Raw genomic sequence first — 24,438 nt, 5'->3', positions numbered from 1 at the left:
AGATGATAATGAAGACTTGCTTGTGGGCCCAGAATTTCCTGAAGATATCCCGCAGAATTTTATGAGAACTTACAGTTAACTTTATTAATTCTCAGAGAAAGTTGTAGTCATTCGGAAGCCAGTTAGTCAGCATCTTGGTCTATTCATTTCTATTAAATTCATATTTGGGATTTGGTTTTTAATAAAAAAGAGACATTTCGGCCATCTGCCTTTGAAGTACACTTTTCAAACATTTCAGGAAATCACAAACCACAAGAAATTATTAATAAAAGTAAAGTCTAAAAACCCCTGGTACATGTATTTATTAACGTATACATATACAACTTCACATAATTCGAGATATGTAAAGCAGACATTACAAAACAATAAAATATAGGAGATTGTATGTGTATAATTGTGTATCACCAGTTTACTGAACTCCACCGTTATGCAACATTTCACCCTCTTTAGCCGCTTAATCCATCCGCCTACGTGAAATAACAAACAAGTGATTTGTTTTTATTTTTAATTAGTTTATTACCATTTTTCATTTACCATAATTATTATTATTAATATTAATAATTTGTTTCAAGTTTAAATAACAATCACATTTACTTTGTTCATAATTTTTTTGGTCTTTTTGTCTTTTTTGTTTATTTGACTTTTCATTCACAAAATTAACCTTTACGTTTGCTTACATCTCGCAATTTGGCATTTAATACATTTTAATTGTGTATTATTTACTTTTTATAATTTGCTTACGCATTCCACTTTTGTCGGTCGAATTCGCCTTCAAAATCATCTGCCCGCCTTTACAATTGCGTCCATTGCGAATTTATAACTACTTATTGTTAAAATTTAAAAATTTATGTACGCAATAAAGAGCTTTTGTGAATTTATTTAATTAATTTCTCCACATACGTTCCTTACCCGAACCCTCAACATAGTAAAACACGAAAATACACTTGGAGGAAACCCCGAGGCATTTTTTCAGTTTTCGCCTCCTTGCTCCTTACCACTTGAGAGCGCTTGGTTGTCTGCTGAGAAAGGTTTCCTCTGGCTTGCCTTAGCTCAGCTTAAACAATAAGAGATTTTTTCATATTTATCCTTTTCATTTTCGTTTCTAAATCTTGACTTTTTGCTTATCTATTAATCTATTGCAATTTTTGCTCTTACGGATTATTTTAAATGGAATGACTCCCGAGTAATTTTAAATGTAAACTTTTGTAAAATGTAAAAATCGGCACATATTCATTCTTTTGCCTCATTTTACTCTTTTTCTCTGTGTTTATTGGTTTGCTCATTTTGGTCTTGGTATCTGCTCACTATCTCCTAAATTAACTTCTGTTATTTCATTTTCGTATTTTACACTATATCTGTTTAAGTTGAATAAGAACAATAGATAGACATTTAAATAGGGTTTTTTTTTCCAACAGACGAAGGTTTGTTTTTAAGTTTGTCGGGGGTGTGGGTGTGTGGACAAGGTTTAAATACATATTTTAGGACTAAGTCAACTCGGAGTACGCCTTCTATTTCCTTTTAATTGGAGCGCAAACCTCAGCGGACTAATTCGTCGAAGTCGCACCATCGCATTCTTTCAAAAAATCTATAGTTTTGACTTAATAAATTTGTGATAAAATTTGGCTAATTTTCTGGCACGAATTATTGGTCGACACTTGAACTTGGTTACATGTAGTTCGAGTATCTTCTAAATCGAGTTCTTCTATTGCTAGACATCTAATAAGTAAGTATGGTATGTATATACGGGTATTAATGTACGTCGCATGTTTCATCCTCTAATATAAGTGTATTAAATGCGATTTACGAAATCCCTAAGCGCAAATACTTATCATGAAAACTGCTTGGAATTCTACAAAACTACTTGCCAAACACTAAGTAAGGGGCGCACAAAAGTGTGTGTATATGCACGTATATAGTATGTATATAGTAACTGAATGACGGAAAATTCTCTAGTCCCTCCAGACTTTTGACTGACTATCCGTTTTTTCTACAGGGTGCCAGGTATTAATTTCCGGCGGAATTTGATCTAATTACTATTTTCTTACTATTGGTGAATATATGAGTTTTTCGAGTACAAGCACATGCATGCTCGTCGTTCAAGTATAATAATGGGTATGGGTGTATATGTCATTACAACTATATGTATATATTGGCAAATCGTATTCCTCTTTATAACCTTACTTCGACTTTTGCGTTTTTTCTTTACGTTTGGAATGATTTGATGATGGCCTGCTACAATATCTAGTTCAAAGTTTATTCGTAACTAACAGTAAATGCCTGTCTGCTAACAGTTTTCTTTTCAATCGCTCTTTGATTTGATCATTACTCCTTTAATTCATTGATATATTAAGTGTATAACCTCTAGCATCATGGCCGAGGGGAGCATTTACTCATTATTGTAATAAAACCGCCATAAACATTCCATTTGCTAAAGAATATTTCCGCTCGAAACGGTTAACAGTTTTAATTAAGAACTCATCGCATTACTTTTCTCCTCCATTGCTTGCTTAGGTTCCTTATATCCTCTAAATTTACTTATTTCCTTTTCATTTATCGTCCATTGAGGACTGGGCTTAACATGCATGTAGAGTACTTGTATATGAAATTGATCGGGTTATTATCATTTATAAAACAGACCACTGCCATTGACTAAGTATCGTAAAAACTTACTGTCTAAGATACAAATATGCGTTTACTTGCTAAATATTTTATTTCAATCTATTGCATACTCCCCTTCGTACGGATTTCCACCGACACTGCGCTTTTGCGTCAATGGTTGGTTCGTTCGTTGCATTGCTCGAGAAATTCGACATAACCTTTCAGTTTTCCACATACCCTAGAAGTTTCGGAAGTTCCAGAAGTCAAAATCCAGTCATAATCGAATAAGGACAGCATCACTTGTGTGGGTTCAAGGCCTGCAGAAGATGGCTGTTGCTCGGCATTCGTATTAACTACCATTGACGTCTACGGCAACAGGCATTGGCCCGCCACAAATGCCCCTGTTAACCCCGTGCATGCCATTAATTGCACTCATGCTGTTCGTGTAGTGTACGGGTGAGGCGAGTGATGGTGATTCCGGTGGAGTGAGTGGAGTTTCTGGCACCGTGCCAGCTGCATTGCTTTCGTCGTTGGGACTCAGCTCCAAATTGACATCATGCCCGTTAGTCATTTCGTGGCCGTTCAAGTCGGTATGAGAAGAATTTGCGTTACCTATGAGATTGCCGTTGGTTGTGACGTGGTTGTTACCGTTTGTCACTACCGCTTGACAAAACTCGTTTGCTGATGTTTCTATGGAGTTGTTGTATAAAAGTTGTTTCAATTTCAACTGAGTCGGAGTGGCGTCGTGTGCGTCGTCGATGGTAGATGAGTCGACGGCTTTTGCCTTACTGTCTACGTTCGTGTTGTTGTCATTTAAATCAGCGGCAATTGGTGGCGGTGGTGGTGACGGTGGTGGCAAAGAGTCTAATTGATTATTCTCTAAGCCGGCGAAGTCGGCTAATTGCTTTATCTCCTCGTTGGATGGTGGATCAGGTAAGCTAATGATACTATCGTAGCCATAATTGGAAAGTATTGGTTGTGGAAATGAGGGATGAGCTACATTAATATTCGTTACGCTTTCTTCATCTTCACCAAATTTGGGCGAAATCTGTATACCTTCTTCAGGTTCTTCATCCACAACAATATCGGAGCTTTGATGTAGTGTGTTGGGCTCGGTGTTATTTATGGTTTCCACCTGGTTCGTACACTCTAATATATTGTTGTTGTTAATACAAGTCTCACCTAAGTCCTCATTTGAGTTATCATTTCTTGCTGTGTCTTCTGTGCGAATATCTGTTTTTACATTTTCGTCCTGTTCGGTAGACTGCGTAGTTTCAATTTGAAGGCTGATTTCTGGTTTTTCCTCTTCCTTTACTACTTCAACAATCCCTTCTGTGCTAGTAGCGGTAGTCTCTACCTCTGTTTCTGGGTCTGTTGGCGTCATCTGTCCGCTATCCGACGAAATCTCGGGTACATTAGCCTTCGACAGGCCTTCACTCACATGAGATGCTTTCATATTACTCTCCGTAAATATGTTTTCTTTATTTTGCTCATTTTTGGACACTTCATTATAGTGGGCGCTGTCATTGGCCATCGTAGTAGTGCCATTTCCTTGCGCACCGGGAGAATTCTCTAAACTATGTCCATTTTCTGACCTATGGTCATCATCCTCGCCCACATTGTGAGCGGTTGGACGTACGAGTGGCAAATTCGAGGATGGTGACGCGGTCACATATGGTGCTGATTCAATGATGTAGAGCTCTTGGTTGCCATATGAATAGCGTTTGTTGGAGTCAGTGGACGATGTAGAGCTCAAATCGGATTGGGACAAACCGGTATTGGAATTGTGTACGAGGTTAGATTTCTCTTCTGCAGTTGCATCATCTCTTACCAAGTTTGGTGATAGAGCCGGCTCTTCCAATTCCACGATCTGATGCAAACTACGTTCGGTAACTTCCTCTATAAAATTTGGAAATTGATGTTGCATAGCCTCTGGTGGAGGTTGGTGGATTTGTATCTCCTCATGATTCCGCAATATCTTTTCATCCTCTGTTCGCAGAATGGTTGCGGCTGCAGCTACCGGCATTCCTTCATAGATTGGACGGGGCTCTTCGCTGATAGGGCTGCCGGGCATGCTTTTGGAGTCGACGCCCCGTGCAACTTCAACGACGAAAACACCATCCTTCTCGGAGTTATTATAATGCATTTTGGTTTCTCGGGCAACCCGTGAAATGTCCTGTGAAAAATAAGAAATTGATTGAATGCATTTAGAGGGTTTCCACACAGTACAAAATAATGTACATTTGTATTTGCAAATGAAAGGTTTTCTGAAGTGAAAATACAAAATGCACAAATTTACGATTTGGTGTGCTGGATAATTTATGTAGGACTACATCAAGATACATATAATTTCATTAAAGAAATGCTTATGTACCTCGTACTTTCGGATTCGGCTCGTTAGCATAATTTATCGCCCATATTTTAAAGAGCTTAGAAAAATTTACATAAAGTTTTCAAAAACAAAAATTAAAGTGGAACTAAAACGTGCATATGTACATCCGTGTGCCAACATTGAACATCAGGGATAATATTCTTGTTCCAACTAGAGGAGTTTAGAGTTCTCGATTGCTTCACTTTTCACATCTTCATCTTCCACAGTCTTTCGACAAATGTTCGGGTTCCACAACAAGGACATTCAACAACAATAACGCAAAGAGCGCTAGAGTACGTATATACCAACAAATGCATAATATTGAGTGGTGAGAACCCAAGAGAGAGAAGGAAAAATTTGAGGTTGTAAGAGGGACTTGAATGTGTCAACAACGAAATTAACGACAACTACAACAACAAGAGCAAGTACGAACACATATAAATACATACAACAATAAGTACAAGCAAACAACAACAACAGCAAATACAAAATGCCAAGAAAGGTAAGAATAACAAAGACTACGATAACGATAACGGCAAGAAGAGCAAACAAATAAGAACATGTAAGTGCAGAAGAAGAAGTAAGTAGAAGAAGAAGTTAAGCAAACAAACGAATGTTGAACCGCTTCAGTGACGTGCCATGGGTGGTTAAATGCTTCAGTTGTGTGCAAATGCGAATGGGGGTGTAGATGTGAGAAGACTCTCGTGGATGCCAAACAATTCGCAATTGCCAAATAAAGCACCTCAAATCTTTCAATGCCCACCAATTGTCGCCCAGCAACAAAAACAATCACACATTGGATTATCCCAAGCCCACAAGGCATCAAAAACACCAACGAAAAATCAACATTAAGCACTCAACACCCAACACCCAGCAGCCAATGGCAAATGTTCAACATTAAACATGGCGCACTTACGTGTCGCTCTTCAGTCTCAACGATCAGGTGATTGTTTTTCAAAGTCATCTTCGTGACAGAGCCATTAGGACGTGTAAAGTTCTCTTGGACGGAGTTGTTTGATAGATTGGCCTGAGTTTTCGACTTATTGTTATCCCTGGGCTTTAAAGGTGATGGCATTGCGGTTGTAGTTGGTGTTGCAGTGTAGCATTCAGCCGCCAACAGCAACAGGTCATCTGGTTTCTCATTGACAGTGGCGACGGCAGTGACGTCGCTTGCACCATTACACGTATTTTTTCCGGCACAACTGGTCGTGATGGACGGTTTGGTGGCATTGGCTTCGCCTATTAACGAATGTTGTTCTCTATTGGATATCGCATTGACGATCTTTCCATTACTGAGGTTTTCGATGGAGGACGGCACCGGTTGTTTCGGTATTAAGGTCGTAGTGTCGATTGTGGACTGAAAGTTTCAAAGCAAAGAAATGAAAGAGTATGAGAGTATGAATTTGTCTGCAGAATGATATGATTGACTGAAGCTTAACTTAAATTGGGTAACATTTCGAAGTAACCAAAATCAGTATAATTAGGGGAACAAAGCTAAATCAAGTTCAATAAAATTCCCCAAAATTAAATAGTATTCTACTTGACGACTGATTACATAGATCTCCCTCGAAAAGAAATTTGTCGAGCAATTGAAAGCTTGGCAATATACATTTTATTAGTTTCCTCTCAAAAACTTATCATCCAGTTCTAATACTGTACAGTTATTTTCTAAACCAGTCGAAAGATGGTGATCGATCGACCACAAGAAAAAATTTTCTTCATTTATGTGGTCCAAAAATCGCCAACTTAAATAAAAGTACCCAAACACGAATTCTTAGAACTCGCTTTGCCTTTTCAAAAGCAATTTAGTGAGTAGTTTACTTTCAGACCAATTCATGCTCTTAAATAACAACAACTCTAAAAGTTTAAAAGTGATATATAATAACATTGACAACCAAACTTTAACCACACACCAGTAGGAGCAAACAACGTGTCTAAGCCAAAACGGAAAAACTGAAAGCCGCAGTGTAAATGGAGCCCTTGCCACAATGAATGTGAGGTCGCTACACCAACGAATTCGAGCAGACATATGAACAAGCGAGTTCGGCACTAATTTCGGAAATGAAAACTAATACAAGTAACAGGCACAGACGAAATGATTGGTAAAATGCGGTCGGAGCAAATTGAAAGGTGTGTGCAGGAGGCGTGAACAGAAACCGCTAAGCGAGTGTAAACAGAACGCCGGTAATTTGCAACCAGCAACTGTCATGTCACCGCCAGACGCCGACAATGATATTGGATTCAGACAACCACAGACAACGTCGTTCTCGGCGACGTCACCGGGACACATAGCAGCTTGCAATCACACCGGAGCGGTGATTTAATTTGCTAGTTATAAAAGTACATCAGCATCTGTGTGTCTGGCCAACGGCTGCCCGTCTCATTGCTAGTGTGTATTTATGTTCGCTGGAGCCACACTTCGTTGGTGTTTTTCATCTCCGTTTTAATTAAAATTTCAGCAACCAAAGAACCATCAAAATACGCTCGTACAAGAACAACTAGACAAATATTCCGTAGACGGACCCCAACCGAAACACACTAACATCAACACTGTCAGCCGCCAATTCACAAAGCCAAAAGAGCGGGTTGACAAACACTTCTGCAGCACTTCCGAGACACGCTATCACCCTATGAGCAGAGTTGCCACACTCGATTGCAAATATGTTCGATGTGATTTCCTAAATCATTACTGAATGCGTCGTTTCAGTAGGGTGAAGTGTCTAACCTATGCAGAAGAAAGCACTCTTGCACTCTTGCTCTTCCGCGTATCGCATACTTTTTCAGAAAATATTCGTATTTTTGCATTTCTCATATATAAAAGTGCATCTGTAGGAATTAATGCAATTACCTCTTCTTGTGCTTTTCCGTCGTCACCACCATTTTTTCCATTTGCTACATTTCCATTGGTTTGATTGGTGTTGGAAGCATTCGGTGAACGAGAAAACTTTGTATAGAAGAACCTGTGAAGAGAAGGACATACATATATATTTAATATTTAATTATATTACCTTTGAAGTATTCAGTTGTTAAATAAAATTATCAGCTTACATTTTTCTGTTTTGCTTAAAAGTTGTACTAAAACAATTTTATTTGGGAGCTCAACATCCTTACATAAACAAATTTTCTCAACAAAAAAATCTGCTCACTAATCTGCATTATATTTTGAAACTAATGATAAAATTATGGATGTATGCGTGCATATATGTACATATACAATACAAATCTATAGAACCCAAAACCTTAGAACAGATTGCATGCCATTAATGTACGAGATAGTCATTTGGTTTATAACGAAGAAAGGCCTCGCATAATAATGACTCTAGATCATATAAAACGGTTTGCTCAGCAGAACCGAATTCTGAACGAAGACTTGTGCCATGTTACTTATAAAAAGCTTTTAAACAGCAACATTATGTGCACTTTGACGCATAACAATGGTACTTTTTGCTTATAAGTCAAGAGCCACATCTGCAAATTTCGCAATGCCACATCCTTGGGGCTTTAACGAACAATAAGCCTGCAATATTATATTGGCAAATCAGGAAGCCAACAACAGCAACAATATTTGTTTAAATGACAGTGCAGATGCCTCTGAAAAATGTCACATTTAATCGCATAATTTATTCATTTGGCACCGAAATCCAGTTGCACATGCGTGTCGCAATACCTCCACACAATGAATGCGAATGCCAAAAGTTGGCTTGACATCAAAAGTTTGCCCATTCACTGATTCAATTTACAACCTCTAATAGCTGGCAGCAAACGCCGCCGCAAACCACCGCAAACCACCGCTAGAAATCCAATTTGGCAAACATTTTCTTCGTACTGTTTTATTGTCTGCCTCTCCAATGCTTATGCCTCACACTGCAAAGAAGAAAATTTCTAATCTCCTTAAAACTTTGCGCGCACGTTTGTCTTGTATGCCTTTTTTGCTGGAACCGTGAGCGTTATCTTCATTAGAATTGATTTGGGTGTCTTAGCTGGAACCACTGACGCCGTCTTACTTTAAAATGAATTCGTAAGTGACTTTTCAAGAGATTTAATTTCGCGGAATCTATGCATGTGTGAGTGGTACTGCTCAGGAGCGTTCATCGACAGGGCGGAGGGACCGGTGCACCCAAAAACTTTGCAACAAAAGTATATTGTACGTGGGACTTCGCACACTTTAATCCGTTAAAAGTAGCAACTTTAAGTAGCTCACGTGGTTGTGGAACATTAGCACAACGAAAGCAAATGACTGTTGCGGAGATGGTGCGGTGAACTCGATGTTCGGGTACCAAAACTAAATTGTAAAGTTAAGCCTAGGGATATCGGTTTTCCGTTATACTTTGTACATCCGAAATTCAATAATAATATGGAACAAAGAACAAAGAAAATCAATGTAAATTTATATCTTATTATATTTAGATATTTTTCTTCTAAGCAAGAATAATCGAAAATAATTTACACTCAAAAATTAGTTCTTTGAATTATGCGATCCACTTTTATTTACTACTCATACATTTTATGTCCATGCTATGTCCTAGAATTATCGGGTAATTTAAGTTTTTGTATCTTAATTTTTTTCATAAATATTGCTACAAACCACAGTAGTATATCACCTCTCAAGTCATCAGTGTGGATGTTCCGCTGGATGGTTTTTGTTTACTCAATAAATGCATTCAGCACTGATACTTTGGAGAACCAAAGCATGAATGCATTCTGCACTTATACCTTGGTTCCAATTGGTTCGGGTGGAAGGAAACATCCTAGCCGCCTTGGTCGGGTTCGAGGCCGACCTAAAACCTCTGCCGTACTCTGGGACCGGCACCCGGCCGCAATGCAACTCCACATTGGACAAATGCCCTGCCTGCATTTAGGTGTAAACCACAGCCACCACGAATCTCCACAAAGGGCCAAACCCAATGAGCAGATTGGAGTTACCTCCAAGGGCTAACTGCTCCCCGTGGTACCAGGTTTAAGCCTTTGGTGTGACTTTGTAGCTATTGCTACTGCCAGCTGAGTCCCCAAAAACTCAATGACTGGCTGCATTTATCGCTGTCGCAAATGCTTTATATTATATTGTGAAATAATATGAAGCTTAGAATGTGACTTCAAGCTGAACATTATAGCACTTTTCTGACTTTAGCCCCCCTACCTGCAGGTGGGAGTGTCTAGGACAAATAAAAACTTCTCAAAACGGAAAGGGAAATCAATCTATTTTGCAGACGAAAAGACGGTAGACACTTGCAGCCAGCCGCCAGCCGCCAGTTACACCTCCAACAAGCGACTGCTGGCAAGTGATTTAACTTTTAGACTTAGTGCATCTTAACATTGAAACGCTATATATATATATATATATATATGTATTACAGTATACATATGTATATAGATTACAATATTCAGAAAATCAGAAAGATCACTTACCACATAATGCCCGTTAAAGATAGAGTCAAAATGATTGTCAACAGCACAACAAAGATTCCAGCAGCTAGCTTATAGTGGTTTTTAAATACTGCAAATAAATAAAAAAACAATTCAACTCATTAACAGAAATACTCAAATAAAAGGCAAATCTCATATGTTCTCATAAAAGTGAGTGCGTATATACGCTTTTATATGAATACCTACCTTCTTCGAATACATTTGGTTCCTCCATCACTGAGTAAGCGGTGGCATTACTCATACGCTCCGTAACTGGCGTTAATCCAACATAACTACCGTTCGCAAGCATTGGTAGGGGGAACGTCTCATTGCCGCTTCGAGCTATCAGCTCCTTTAGTTCACCATTCTCCAGATTATTGAGTGACGGTGCAGCAGGTAGGCCAGCCATTACTTCACCGGAGCCCGCTATATCCACGCTCAACTCATCCTTCCGCAAATTACTTATGCCATGATTCACCGTGAAGTGCGCATAGTCTGCGTCATGGTGTGCTTTATTGTGAGCCAAGGCCGCCGGATTGCCGAATGGGTACGAGCCTTCGACTCCATCAAAGCCGCCGCCACCAACACTCTCATCTATCAGATCGCCGCCGTACTGTATGGAGGACTCGGAGAGTCTATCAACGTCATTGCCATTCCCATTGCCATTATCCTCCAGCATGTTGTTCTCATACATGCCTGAATGCTGCTGGTTTGCTTCGTCGGGCATGAAATCGATTTCCTTGAGTTCAATTTGCGGCGGCAACTCACCTATCACCGGCACGCCAATCGACATTTCTGGCAAAATGGCAGGCTGTATGATTACGTCTGGCATCTGCGAAGGCGCAGAGGTGGCAGCGGCTGTTGAGATAGTAGTGCTGGAGCCGGAGCCGCCGCCTGAGGATTGCTCCACTTCCATTACGGATTCACCAACATACGTGACGTCCAATGGAGGTGCGCCGTCGCCTTGGCTACGTAAAATCTTCAGTGAATCGGCGGTATTACGTACAGGTGATAGAATGATGTCTTCTTCATAGCGTATTTGTTGGGGCGCTAGATGTTCATCAATTCTAGCTGCATTCGGATGAGTACTTGCTAAATAGTTTGCTGGAAAGAACTGGTTCTCTAGTCTTGTCTTTCGTAACTTCTGTTGCTGCTGTTTTTGTTGTTGCTGCTGTTCATAATTTGTATTTGTGGTGGGAAGAGATTCGCCAACTTTTACCTCAGTATTGGAAATATAAAAAATAGTGTCCGAATCGCGATCTATGGTCGGCTTACGTGGTGGCGGAGGTGGTGGCAGTGGCGGCTTGGGCAACGAATCATCCTTTTTCAAGTCTGCTAAGAATAACTCATCGGATATTTGTGGGGGTTTCACTTTTACTTCGGGTGTTATGTATTTTATATCTTTCAACTCTACGTCAGACTCAGAGTCGGAGCGAAATGTGAATATCGGATTAATATTCTCTGCACTCAAAGTACCTTCCGTGCTGTTGTCACCCGTATCGATTATCTCCACCACTAAAATCTCATCGCCACGTTCAACATTTTCATGAGTGCTGGACTCATTATGTCGAGCCTGAATGCTGGAAATAAGTGGCTTCATCGATATGGCCTTTGCAGTTTTCGCCATCAGTTCCTCCACTGTGTTCGGTTTTGAGTTGCTACCCGTGTAATCCGGCTGTCGATATGAAAATTCCAGATCTTCACTTTCATTTCCAATACCCTCGGATACATTAATATGTATCTCGATAGCGGCTGGCTCAGGTTTTCCGGATGCTATGTTCAGTTGAGGCGTGGCACTGGACTCCTGTGTAGCGTAATCAGCTCGATCAACAACATATTGAGTAAAGCGCTCTTGCTGCACAACTGGGGGCTTGGTGGTGCCACCGTGCAAGTCCGCCTCAGTTTCCGGTGGCAGAGCATAAAAGCCGTCACTATCTTTGAAATTTGTAGATGCCACTATAGAATCCACGGTCGAGTCATACACTTCCACTTGAATGTCGGATATTTTTGATTCCGTGCGGTCGTTGTTTGTGTCCTTTGGGGTACTGAAGATTGCGGGTTGTTTTGCAGATTTCTCACTCAATGGCAATCGCGTAGTGCTGCTCATAGATTCGGGAACTTCAAAAACGGTCGTCGAAAGCATTGGCATGTTGTGATCCGCAGTGGCAGACACAATGGCGACTGGCGCTCGAGGCGGTGCTGGGGTTGTGGTAGCTGTTGATACTTTATGTGCTGCTTCGCCAAATGTTCTCACTTTTGAAGGCTTTACTGTGGACTGCTCCAGCAGCGAGGTCGGCGCAAGTATTTCTACAATGCAACCATTACGTAGCTGTGATTCTATTGAGGTCTCGTGATGATGCTGAGCTTTCTTATTAGTCTGTACAACAGTGAAGCGTTTCTCTTCCATTAAAATAGGTCCTAAGTAACCATTGTGTACTGGCTTCAGAATAGGTACAGTTGTCCTAGGTTTTTCGACTAGTTGGTGGTGTAAGAAGGACGGTGAGACTTCAGTAGGGCTGCCAGTATGGTCTCCAAGCGCCAGTGTAGAATCCAGCTGTGGCGTTTTTGTCGATAACACCTCGCTATTTCCACCGCGGTTGTCATAGTTTTTGTTTTCGTTCTTAATATTACCCGTTGTGGCTGTTTGTATTTCCTGTTTTGCTTTTATACCACCAGCGGTCGTAATATTTTCGACAAGCGATTCAACGCTCACATTCATATCAACAACCGGTAAGTAATGCTTATCCGTGAGTTGCTTTTTCCTTGTTTTCTTCACACCATCATGACCGTCTTCGTCGTCGTCGCCTGATGTGCTACTTTTGTTGCTACCAAGGAATTGTTTTGTCTTCGAAATCGATTTTAAATCATGTTTTTCCAAGTCAATAAGTTTTATAATGCCCCCACTATCCTTTACACTACCGCCATGTCTTGCTGATTCCTTAATTTCTCCATGTCTAGCAATAACGGCTTCATCGTGCAATAACGTTGCCTTCGTCCTATATTCCTCATCATGGCTTCTGTCGTCGCGGTTATCAGGCACATCATCAATAAATATTATGCCACTATCGGTGTTCACCTTTTGTATTGTTTGCATTGTTGGCACTTGTTTCGTTGTAGCCATGGCTAGTGCGGATGGTATCACTGTTGTAGTGAATATGAAGGAGGTTTCGCTATTCGCAGTATCGGTGCTTGTTGGTGTGCTGGCAAGTAATGGCGCGACTTGTTTCACTATTTGGTTTGCGCTGCTTATGAGTGGGTGGGGCGATGGTGAAAGATTGTCGCCGACGTTCCCGAAACTCCTTTCAATTACTGTAGTGACGACAGTGGGGTTAACGTTGGATGATGTTGACATTGCCGGACCACTTTGACTGACATCGCCAACATTTTCAGTTATTGGAAGTTCGGTGGTTGGTACTGCTGTTGTTGCTTCACTTGTATTTGGTACTTCGTGAGCGCCATTTTTAATGCTACTGCCGGCAGCAGGTCCGCTGGTTACTGTTTCAGTAATCATTGTTGTTGTAGCTGGCGACATAGTCGTTACCGTTATCGCCTTTGGCAGCGTTTCAATTTGGATTGCAATCATCGGCAGATTCGCTGTTGTCGTCGAGATTGGCTTTTTTGCTCCTCCATTCCCCGGTGTAGTTGTTGTAGCGGCGGCTGTGGTGTCATGTAACTCGAAGAATGTCGGTGTGGCAGTCACTTGTTCTGCCAGAGTAGTTTTTCGTGTCGCCTCAGCACCACCGAATGCCGTTACGCCCGCATTGTTATCAGCCGCGTTGTCGGTTGGCTTTGTTGTCACCTCAGTTGATTGTGGCAGGTTGCCAGGTGTTGCAGACACTCTGGCGACTGGTGCACTTACCTTGTGTGCGGCGACATCGCCGCCAACTTCTGCTGGCTTATCGGCAATGATGACGCTCGCCGAGGCCAATGAGCCGGTGCTTGACACTGTCATGTTTTCCTTGGTATCAGCCGGAACTGGCTCATTTTCCTGAAAGCGATGTGCACTTTTATATGTTGTTATTGTGTTTTTTGTAGTTTCAGTATTTTGTCTTGGGGTAGCAGCGATTGGAGCTGCATTATCGACTTTTCGAGGCAACGGAGCGACATGATCTGCTTTGATTGCCGCCGCCGTGGTAGGGTTGCGTTCATCCAGCCGACTTGTACCTTTTTCCTTGCTTCTATCCTTCGCCTTCAACATATATTGCCACTTCTTTTCATACTGCAGTTTTTGCGATTTCCCCTTCAGCTTTGGTGCGTTGCCTTTGCCGACACGCTCCATTTCGGTGCTTCGTTCTGTCGCCACCCTCGCAACTTCTGCGGCTGTCTCTGTCTCATGATGCGTTGGTGTGGTCCTCATAGTGTGCGTAATTTTTGGCGTTATGCCAATTTCCGCCGAAGTTACTATGAGCGTGGGTGTGTTGCCTTCCACGCTGACGGCCAAGTGGTGCGTAGGTGCACTCTCGCCATTTTGCGATTGCAACAAAACAAACACGCAAATTACCACAACGGTTATTGTCCTTTTGTTCACCAATAGCCACCTCGCCATCATTTCGTTTAAGACTCTTATTGTGATCAGCGCGTTGCTCGATTGCTGTCAGTTGTTGTCGTTATTGTTCTTCTTTAATTCCCCCTTTTCGCTGGCTTTACGGTTTATGAACTCAGTCGACTTGTGCGAATTGCTGCCATGTACATTACTGCCCCCATTTCGCTTAGAAGTGAATTACAAGCATTTTCTAAAACTGAAACCTGCGCCTCATTTGTGTTGCACGTAGCCGTTGCAAGGTCGGTTGGTGTGATGCGTAGCTCGTGCGGTGGCTGTAGACAATGACGCCACCATCAATGCGAGTCGCAACAACCACAATGCAAGGCGTCGCTCTTTTCTCTCTGTTGTGTAAATGCTCTGCAGCAGGCGATGAAATTTAGAAAAGCCTCTGTTCGCTAAGTGCTCTAGAAAAGTTTCCAAGTTCGTTATACACTCGTTCCGTTTTGACAATGGCGGTGTGGGTGTGGGGGCCGGGTCCGTCCGGTCTGTCGAACGTGCAGTGGAAACTTTCTCGGTAGTTTATGAAACACGGCGCTGTACACTAAGCGCGTTTGTCGATGCAGGCGACCTGGAAGCTGCGGTTTCAGGCGGTGGGCTCCGGTGGGAAACTGGCGGTGGTCTTTTGTAAGCACTGCTTTGTAGCTGTCGTGTCTGCGGTATAGAAAGAAACGCCATTATTGAGCATTGCGAAGGGTAAAAAATTAAATTATCCACAGAAAATTCAATTTAAGCACATTTTAAGAACTTTCAACTTCTTTCTGAAAAAAGTCTCTTGTAAGGACAATGTGAGACTTAATTTAGTGACACAGAAATTCTTGCTAAGTGTCAAGCTTTTTAAGTCATAATAATTATTATTTTTTTCACAAAGGGTCATGACAATTCATTATTATTTGAAATTATTCCTAATTGTCAGTTTTGAGAGAGAAAAGAGAAAGTTAATCTCTCTTTTTCAATATTCTGTTAAGTGAGGATAAGGATGTCATGATGTTGATTTGAACATGAATAAGTTGCAGTCTTACTACTGTGATCAAATTGAAAGGTGAATTTTTTAATTTATACTTCGGTAAATTTTTTTTCAGTAAGTTGGTAGTACTGTTAGTGACATCTATGTTAAATTTCACGTCAAAATCGTCATTAGTATTAGAGACGCGTCGTTTTGTGAGGCTCTAAAAGAGAATTCTTCGATTTTTACTTTGTCTGCATTCATTATTCGTGATCATTTCGCCACATTTTCACCTAACATCGTGCCGCAACCACCGCATTCGCCTGATTTACCTACGTGTAACTTCTGGCTATTCAGCAAATTCACATGACCACTCCGAGAACATAAGTTTGACTCATTTGAGGATATAAAATCTGGAAAGAAGACGGCTCTGATGGCCATCACGACGGAGAATTTTTCCAAGTGCTATGATGACTAGAAAATTCGTTGGCATAAGTGTATTGCAGCGGGAGTAGATTACTTTGAAGAGGATCAAATGGACAAAATTCACCTTTCAGTTCGATCACAGTAGTATGTTGTATTGTTGTTTATTAATATCTTGCCGAAAGCATCTAAGTCATAGAGGTTTCACAATTAAGGTAATTTAACTTCTTGAAAAAAAGAAGTAGAATAATCTTTTTGTTTTTGTTGTAGTGCCGAAAATATTTCTGAAATAATTTTGAAGAAGGCTGCCGAGTTGACAGTTTTTGACCGGATAAAAATCCTTGTCCGTCTCTCCATGACTGGCTTGCATCTTCAAGAAAACCTTTCTTACAACTTTCTTAGAGAAACCGGGAACTGACCTTTGACTAGATGTAACGAAATTGTACTTATTATTGTAAGTAGTCTTTTTAATATTCCTCTATATTGCCAATATTCCCGTATTAGCCCAAGAATAAATTTGCATGGCATGATCCCGTTTTACTTTCTATTTTGAGGTTTTAAGTGGTGTTTGTAAAGGTAAGATCTTTGGTTGCTAAATAACTTAACTGTGTTAAAATTAAGGAAGGAATTTTTTCTGTGTAAAACAATATTCTGGAGGTTAAAGGAGGGTTCCGTTGAGCTTTGGTTATTATATTGGGTAGTCGAAAAAGTCTTTTCGTATTTCTAATCAAACTTGAACTTATTGCTACATGAACTGATACGAGTATAGCATCGTCTTTCATCATCGTTCATTGATGGCTTGCGTGGCATCTTCCCCTTTTTATACAAAAATTTCAAACAATAGCATTTATCCTTCTTTGACCTATTTACATCAGTTTTATAGCAGATTATTTACTTTGAGTGCATAAATGTTCGTTAGTGAGGCAATTGGCATTAGAAGCAAGGAAGGAATTCATTACCAGCGACGCGCAAAGCAAGAAGCAGAAATGTAAAAAAATGCCGAATCAGCACTTCAAAACATTTACGGGCACGTACGAACCCAATATAATCTCATGGCTAATAATCTACACTAAATGATCCCTCCATCCCTTCATCGAGGGCCAAAACTGTAACGGAAACAAAATTATTGTCATTGGACTCCAGAGAATCAATTCGAAGGAGAGATGATGATAATGCATACATAATAGAAACAAAGGCTCCTTGTTTTCAGCAGTCCTTGCTACTTAGTGGCAATAAGCATAAATTGCAAGCGAATCCTGCACAGCATACCCTAATGTCGCACTAAGTTGAAGGCCAAGCACAATTTGAATCAATACAAAGGAGTAAAAGGAGCAACGATACCAATGGAATGGGGTGGGGAGGCGAGAGATTGGAAACAAGTTGAGCATAGCAAATTGAGGGAGGTAAGGGAGGAGCAACTATTGTTCAGGATATCAGCATTAGTTTCACTTCAGTGGGATTTCCCGATGGGCCCAGCGTAAAAATGTGGCACTTGTAGAATCGAGAGCTCAACGGCATGAGTGTGTGGCTTAGAGGCGATGTATTTGGGTTAGCATATACATATATATTTACATACGTATATGTAAAAATTTTAAAATAAATGCCAACAAAATGGCGATGATGGCAAAAGAGTTGTTCCGGTTTCCGGTGGAATGTAGTATTTGTATGTAATAAATGGGGCAGTAAGTTTCCAGAATGGAATCAAGTGAATAATTAAAAAAAAATGCATTCACATGATAAATGGAATCTTTAACAAGCACTCCTTTGACAGGCTGTGAGATAAAATTTACCTTTTGCCGGTTGCGGACAGCTGATCTGAAAGAAATTGCGTTTCCTGTCCGCTTTACAAGGTAATCCAGGTCCTTGTGAAAGCGTAGACTTATGTCTTTACACTGTTTTACACATTCTCCACACGCATTCTCGGATTTGCACTTCTGTTCGCTCGCGGTTGCCACACAAACACCTCTGCGATTATTCGCACTTGAAAACTTCTTCGGCTTTTCAATTTATTCAGGCGGTGAATTTCCGGGCACTTATCCGAAAGTATTTAAATTTTTACATTTTTCTTTCAGCACACTGCACTGTATTTCGTTTCACTTTAAACTTTCACGAACTTGGTGATTTTCGAGACTTTTCTTCTCACGTATTTACTTTTCCACACTTGCACTCTGGCTTTTTAGCTCTAACGGAGTAACGGAGTTGTAAATGCTCATATGCGGTGATTTTGGCACAGTTATGACGTTGCAAGTCAATCTTGCATTTGGCAGGCAGATTTGACTTCACTTAAGTAAATATGTATTTGGCACTTCGAGCTAGCGAGCTTGCTCACTTAAATATCTTCTAACTCTTCTCTTTTCCACCTGTCATCACTTAGTTTTTCAACCCACACTTGTACATTTGTCTTTGGGTGTTTACCGTTATGGGCGAGCTTTGACTTGTTCCGCTAGTCGCAACCGTTAACTCCAAGAACCGAACGCGAACTGTGCAGAAGGCGAATTTGAACACATCCTTTTGCCGCAATGTCGCTGATAAGCCGCGCCGCCAGCAAGCACTGGAGACTGGAAGCCGTCCGAACCCTGCGAATGGGAGAGGCAAACTGAGTACATGCATAAGCAATGGTGTTTGATGCCGCTCAGCTGTCAAAATGGAACCCTCATATTCAGTGAGGAAGGAGCAGCACTAAAACACTCTCAGCGAAAAGCTTTTGTGGTTTGTTTACACAGCGTTCGCCGCTTGTATTGGAGCTGAGTAAATCTTCGTTCAGACGCGGACTTTGGTGTCGCTTATGCCCGGCAAGTTCTCTTGGTGTCGCTTATTGTGTTCACACGAGCGACAAGGGTGGACAGCTTTCTGCACCACACCCTCAGATTCTATTTCTGTTTTTGATGTGCTCATTTTTCACCTTATTCACCCTTATCAATAATACTTCTTTTATATTATGAATTCTCTCGCCTGCAAATAACCGGTTTGGGCGACGGAAGAGTCCGTATGTGAACCGGCAGTAAGTGAAATATTTTTTGCCCCATTCTTCTCACACCGCTGTGCTGCTCTCTTTTCGAAGGAACATGTATTTGTTCAGCAAATGTGTGAAGCTCCCCTGCCAACCATGAGCGGGTAAAAAACCAGATAATCAGTAGGTAAGAAAGTGGGTAATCCATAGGGTAATCATGTATACTTTGCCATAGGCCGAGCGACAATTTTACCCACTCACGTACGTATACATGTGATCATACATCTTTGTTGCTCTCATTCAGCAGTGTCATATAAAAAAGTATAGCTGTCCTGCTCTAATATCCCTAGTCGACGACTGAGGTAGGGTTGCAGTTTCTCTTTTTAAATAGCTGATGCAGGGTTGCATTTTTTAATTCCTACTTTTAAAATTTAAAAGAAAACTTTTTAATTTTTAAAATTTTTATTTTTTTTATTTTTTACATTTTTACATAAAATTTATTATAATTTATATATAAATAAAAATATATTTAATTTTAAAAAATAATTAATATCTGAAAAAAGATTAATTAAAGAAAAGAATTATTACAACCTGAAAATAAAAGAGTGGAAAAATATTATAAAAGACAAATACCTGAAAATAAATAATAATTACATTGAAGAAAGATTAATTGTATAAAATGTTAATAATATCTGAAAACAAAGATTAATATTATCTGAAAAAATAGAATATATTAAATACAAATAGAATTTACTCTGAAAGCCAAGATTAATTAAATAAAAATTATGATAAAATCTGAAAAGAAAGAATAATTAAATAAAAGTCATAATAATATCTGAAATAAAAGAATAATATTATCTGATTATTTAAAATATAAGGCAAACATTTGTTTTCACATATTATATTGGATTGTGCAGGCCGCCTTAAACGCATAAAATACATACTTATGTACATACATATGTACTTAATTTTGCGTATTATGTTGAACTGCGCAATCCAATTTCAAACAACACACACTTTTTCTCACATACTTACTCAACAATTTAAATTTGCTGCTTCTGATGATATAGCTGCAGCTGCTAATTCCAATGCTATAAAAACAAATGAAGTAATTATTTGCAAATTATTTTAAAAAAATCATTCGCTTACCTTCTTGTTGTGCGAGCCTCCTTTACGATAGTACGATCACGAATGACATGCGTCTTTCAATCGTTTTTTTTATTACCCTTTTTGGGATTTTCTTTTGTCACTATGCACAATAATGTTTTCTTCTTCGCACTCATTCAAATAAATCAAGAGATGAAAGAAACTTTTTTTCATCGCATTTAGGTAAACAAAAAATAACCCGAAAATGTGCGTTGGTGTTAGTCTCAAGCGGGTAGCCGTGGTTGGCAGGGTCTATACACACACATACACACGCACATACTCAAACACAAATTCCTGTATGTATATTTATACGCTAGCAGGGGCTGTTGGGGCACGCTTTGTTTACAAGTGCGCCACACGTGACTAACTTTAGAATGCGACGCAAATGCTTTAAAACACATCCCCGCCGCGGTGCAGGTGATAAGGCGCGAGACTCAAGCCGAACAATGCGGCGCCCAGCCGGTGGAAAATATCCAAACGCTTCACTTCATAACGGTCGCATTACGCCAACATTATTGCCTGTTTGCACTGACGCCAATAATGGGTTGGTCATCGAATTATCAACCGGTAATTTGCATTTCTCCTGTGCGTGGGAGTGTGTATGTGAAGGCGTGTGTGAGTCCTTCATCCCTACAAACGCTCAGGCAGAGAACTTAAAAGTATAGAGAAGGTGCAAATCGAAATCTGTATGACGGTTCGATTGCGCGGCTAACAGAGCTGATAGAATCAGATGAAGGAATTCGCCGAGCTCTGGCTATTTAGCAGAATTGAGCACGTGCAGTGGCAGAAATATATGTAAAACGACTGAATTCATGTGAGAATGAATAAAGAGAAATGCTTTGAAGAAAAATATGCAAAGTCACACAAAGAATGTAAAGAAGCATTCTCTGAGACACATATGCGTGATCTTGTATCATATGAACCATTTTTTCAGAAAAATTGTAAAAATTTTAGTTTTTACAAAATCGTAAAAAATTAGATAAAAATAATTAATTTTATTTTTTAATTTTTTAATTATTTCAAAAAAGTTATATTTATTTCGTCTATTACAAAGCGAAGATGTGTCAAATGAACTTCATTTCTTAAAAAAAATTAATGACCTTCACGAAATATGCATATTCGCATTATATCGTTATCATTTCCATATTTGTACCAATAGAATTTCTATGGCATATACATACATATGTATATTATTTCTTTGGCACATTTGTCTGTATGTTTACGAAAGCAAATGCGAGCCACATACATACATATGTACATACATTCATAATAACAAGTGTCGGACGCTTCTTTCGTATCTCCGTTGTCACGGTCAACCAATGGCCGAAACTTGCGTTTTGTCAAAGAGTCAAGTGCTGAACGAATTGAGCACGACAGACTGTAAGCGACATCTGTCAAATATTAAAATACACACGTTCTTATGGACACAGTTATGTAGTTGTGCAGCTGGCTCAATAACTGTGTCCCTAAGAACGTGTGTATTCTAATATATTCGTTTGCAGTCAGTCGCGCTCATTGTGTTCAGTACTTCTATGTGTCGAAACACTGACGCGACGGTAAAGCGCCACAACATTGTGTTGTTGGTAGAAAATCCGAGCTGTGCCGAAAGAAACTAACAAACGATCGTCGATTGTTACCGCTTCCCTTGCTGCTCGAACAGCATCGCCAACAAACCAGCGTAAATATGTATGAAGATGTATGAGCGTGACTACATATCGACGCAGATTTTTGCGAGTCACGGAAAAATATTTTAGACAAATATTGTAAATCGACAACGGCTATGTTGCCACTTTTGTCACTTCTTTCTGTGAAGAATCATCAGAAAGTTGTTCAATTTATGATTTTTAGCTTTTGCCATCGTCACGAAAAGACGCTTGTTGGCAAAGGCATGCTCGGGGAGATGTTACGGCGGCTGTTTTTATGAATGAAGCGAGGTTGCTTGTGGAATTTGCGCCTGCGTTTATGAATGAAATCGTTTTTGTTGTAAAATTTACTACATTTGGGCTTCGCCAATTCGGCTGCCATATTGACTTGTGCTGCTTCTGCTATTTAGACAATTGTTGTTTTTGTAGAACAATGGTTCAATTTTTTGTTGGTGACATATTCACATGTGTACGCATATGTATGTTTGTATGCTTATGCATTATTTGTTCGGAAGTGTATACAAATATATGTACATATAAGTATATATGAATGTATGAGCATGCAGATCAATGCGCGCGCATGTATTACTATGCATGCATTCATACAAAACTATACTCATATCATAATTATGTTTACATGTCAATATTGAATTGCCGACGGCAAAACGCAAAAGCATATATGTATATTTGCACACATTGCGATTTCCAAGTTGAAAGAAAAATTGAAGCATGAAAATATCACAATGCTGTTGTTGGGAGCATCATAAGGAGCATGCATACATATGTATATTTATGTCTCTTCATATTCTTGGGTATGTGAGACAGAGAACATAATGTGTTTTGTACACATTTTTCGGTGTCAAAAATTAAACAAAATATTAACAAACAAAACGAAATTCTTCGTTGGGAGTCTCTTCATATTCTCTGCTTCGGCATATATGTATGTATGCCTTGTCATCATATGCCGTAAATACATATATTTCTGTCTCTTCATATTCTCGGTTAGAATATATCAGAGAATTGTAAACAATGTTAAAATTGTGAAGCGAATTCCGATCTACAATGTTAACAAATGCGGCGAATTCCCTTTCACGAATCTATCAAATGTTCGCAGTCGAACCTGCACCTTCTCTATGTTTTAAGTTCTCTGCCTTCTCTATGTTTTAAGTTCTCTGGTCTGACCAATATATTTACTTCTTGCGTACTGTCCTCGGCTCTTCCTCATTGCGGCACCTGTGACTCAATTCTAGTGGGTTGCTAAACATATCAGTTCGCACTTGTCATTGCCTTGTTGTGTAGGGCGACCTCAGTGTGTAAATATTGAGCTCTAACTATAGCCGATTACATTAGAGGTCGCCCAGAGCGGTAATGAAGAAGCGTTGGTCAGTCATGGGGGTCAATTTAGAAAATGGGCAGAGCGCCACCTGTACGTGAGGTTTAGCTGCACATATCTCAAATTTAAACCAGAAGCAAACAGCATTAAAAAGCATCCCGCATTCACAAGCAATTTCCTGTAACTTATCGAAATATGTCCGTGGTTGGTTTTGCTATAGACAGAGAACGTATATTTATAAATATATTGATATCATATCATCGGCATACGCCAGCAGCTGTACACTCTTATAAAAGATTATACCTGCTCGATTAAGTTCTGCAGCTCGATTTAGTTTCTCCAGCAGCAGGTTGAAGAAGTCGCACGATAGGGAGTCGATCAACCAGCTGGGTAGCGGCACCTTCCTAATTAAGGGACCGGACATTCCAGGTGCATGTCCTTAAATCGTAGTCCTTATTTCCTTTGCCATGGACGTCATCAAAAGGGGGGTCCCTCATCAGAGGCCGTTTTGTCTTTTTCATTGGTACTGTTTTTTTACGTGGCGGGTCCCAACCCGGATGTTCTTAGGCTACCCAGAGGATACTTGATCTTGAAGACCGGAAGTCGTGAGCTGCTTGAGCTATATGTAAAAGAATCGTTTGTGGACACTCTCAAGTGAATGGCGATCAGAGAACTCTCCTCACTTGCGTGAACTTCTACACATGACTGCATCCTTCCAAACCAAATTCACTAAGTACAAATACCTTAAGCAGCCCTACCGACACTGTAAAAATCAATGAAATCGGAAGATAACACCGTCCACTCCCCATATAATTGTACTATTGAAAACTGCTAAAAGTGCGATAAATCAATGACTTAATGAAATAAATATATCAGAGATATACAATTTTAGATCCCAAATGATGCGCGACGGCTTATAGGAGCCGGGGTAAAAATTGGCACCGCCCAATTTTCTGTGAAATCGCATGTTTTACTAATAACAGTGCATCTTTGTGCATAAAATAGATAAAATTGGGCGAAAACTTCACCTAGTACACATATAACTAATATCAGAATTTTTGAACGTCTGGCTGACCTTACTCCAT

At 40.0% G+C, this 24,438-nt stretch overlaps 1 protein-coding gene across 3 annotated transcripts; it reads right to left on the bottom strand.

The window, feature by feature from the left end:
* Positions 1-589: 589 nt before the first annotated feature.
* LOC120773747 lies at positions 590-18,746 on the bottom strand. Of its 3 annotated transcripts, XM_040102809.1 has the most exons (7): positions 18,072-18,746; positions 13,843-15,566; positions 10,580-13,809; positions 10,376-10,463; positions 7,818-7,929; positions 5,886-6,326; positions 590-4,774 (listed from the first exon to the last, which is right to left on the bottom strand). In XM_040102809.1, exons 2-7 carry the CDS (start codon positions 14,919-14,921, stop codon positions 2,948-2,950), a joined length of 6,777 nt encoding a protein of 2,258 aa, XP_039958743.1. In that variant the 5' UTR covers positions 14,922-15,566; positions 18,072-18,746; the 3' UTR covers positions 590-2,947. The 3 variants fall into 3 exon arrangements, with proteins under 3 accessions (XP_039958743.1, XP_039958742.1, XP_039958745.1); XM_040102808.1 differs by having other exon boundaries at positions 10,580-15,566; XM_040102811.1 differs by lacking the exon at positions 5,886-6,326 and having other exon boundaries at positions 10,580-15,566.
* Between the last annotated feature and the right edge of the window lie 5,692 nt (positions 18,747-24,438).

This window comes from Bactrocera tryoni, chromosome 4 (assembly GCF_016617805.1).
Source record: "Bactrocera tryoni isolate S06 chromosome 4, CSIRO_BtryS06_freeze2, whole genome shotgun sequence".
In the NCBI taxonomy this organism is placed as follows: Eukaryota; Metazoa; Arthropoda; class Insecta; order Diptera; family Tephritidae; genus Bactrocera; species Bactrocera tryoni.
This window is presented reverse-complemented; position numbering and strand designations above follow the sequence as displayed.